Source organism: Haplochromis burtoni, unplaced genomic scaffold (assembly GCF_018398535.1).
Source record: "Haplochromis burtoni strain Fernald_Lab_line unplaced genomic scaffold, NCSU_Asbu1 Contig_2564, whole genome shotgun sequence".
Classification (NCBI taxonomy): domain Eukaryota; kingdom Metazoa; phylum Chordata; class Actinopteri; order Cichliformes; family Cichlidae; genus Haplochromis; species Haplochromis burtoni.
This window is the reverse complement of record NW_024584925.1, coordinates 5,098-6,418: the sequence shown is the minus strand read 5'-3', so window position 1 is coordinate 6,418 and position 1,321 is coordinate 5,098. Positions and strand designations below refer to the sequence as shown.

Here is a 1,321-nt window from a genome sequence, read left to right as displayed (position 1 = left end):
AAAATTCACTGTTGCTATGGTTACCATCCCCACACCACAGGTTGACATGGCAACGCTAGCAGAGCAAATCATCGAGGCAACCCCAGAGCGAATCAAACAGGAGGATTTCCCCAGGGGGGCGGAGTCACCGCTCCGAGAAAGGTGGGACAACCCGGCCATACAGGACACCTGGCTGGCTACATACCTGGAAACGGTCGACACCCACGCACACTCCCCTCCCAGGTAAGCCCCGCCCCAAAAGAGGCCAGAAAAGTGTAACCATTAGAACCAAACGTTGTCATGAGATGTGTGCACATGTGCTTGCAGGCGTGTGTGCCCCCCCTCACCACTCAGCGCTTTAGCCCTCCAGAGGCTCCGCCCTCCCTCTTCTGCAGCATGGGCAGAATTCCTCAACGCCTCAGCCAATGGAAAGATGGAGCGAGATTTCGCCCTGCTGACGCTGACAGACGGCGAGCAGAGGGAGCTTTACGAGGCCGCCAGAATCATCCAGAACGCCTTCAGGAGATACAAGGTGCACATGGCGTTATGGGAAGTGAGGGAGCGAGCAATATTAGGCATAAAGGTTTCCTTCTAGTGCGGGGCGAGCCGTAATCCGCCTCTAAGTTTAGTCTGTGTGTCCAAGAACAGTTCAGTCCCGTAATCTAGTCCGATCGTTCACTTCCTTCTCCCCCAGCTGAATTTGGTCATGCTAGTCTAATTCTCCAAAGGTTTGTTAACAAGGGCTGAACTGTTAACAAAGCATTTGCAGCCATTCAGCACCAAAAATGTCTTTCTGTATTCTCCACTGCTCTTTATAAAATTTGTGTCTGCTAACAAAGAAAGAAATGCCCTCAGTATCTCAAACATCCACCTCATATATGCAGGATGTCTGCAGTCAGACAAGCATACCAGAGGAAATACATCCTTAAACTTCAGAGGTCACTCTTTCATACCATCCATCTGCTGTCATCTAGGTTTGGTTTGGCAGTTTATTCCCAGGAATCTTAGTATTTTCTCTTTATTTTCAGGGTCGGAGGTTAAAGGAGCAGCAGGACATGGCTGCGGCCGTCATCCAGAGATGCTACCGGAAGTACAAACAGGTGTGTGTGTGCTGAGCTGTTTGAGTTTGTCTCGAGCTTCACTAACACTAAACTAACCTGCCATGTCTCTTTACCATCTCTCTCTCTCTCTTTCTCTGGCTAGCTAACATGGATAGCTCTGAAGGTAATGTGGCTGACAGTAGACGTAGTGATGTGTAGTCAGTACATCGCCCTGTGTGTGTGTTGGTGTGTGGCTCACTGTTTAACGACCGCAGTAATGTATCCGTACTACCTCGAGCTCA

General features: G+C 49.8%; 1 protein-coding gene across 1 annotated transcript in view; it reads left to right on the top strand.

Moving 5' to 3' along the window:
* The window catches only part of LOC102297720 (calmodulin-binding transcription activator 2), an 8,981-nt gene that overhangs the window by 5,077 nt on the left and 2,583 nt on the right, over nucleotides 1-1,321 (top strand). The window contains exons 3-6 of the mRNA XM_042217680.1: nucleotides 11-222; nucleotides 307-511; nucleotides 1,008-1,079; nucleotides 1,183-1,316. Of these exons, the coding sequence (XP_042073614.1) occupies nucleotides 11-222; nucleotides 307-511; nucleotides 1,008-1,079; nucleotides 1,183-1,316 (623 nt within the window). The remainder of the gene's footprint in view (nucleotides 1-10; nucleotides 223-306; nucleotides 512-1,007; nucleotides 1,080-1,182; nucleotides 1,317-1,321) is intronic.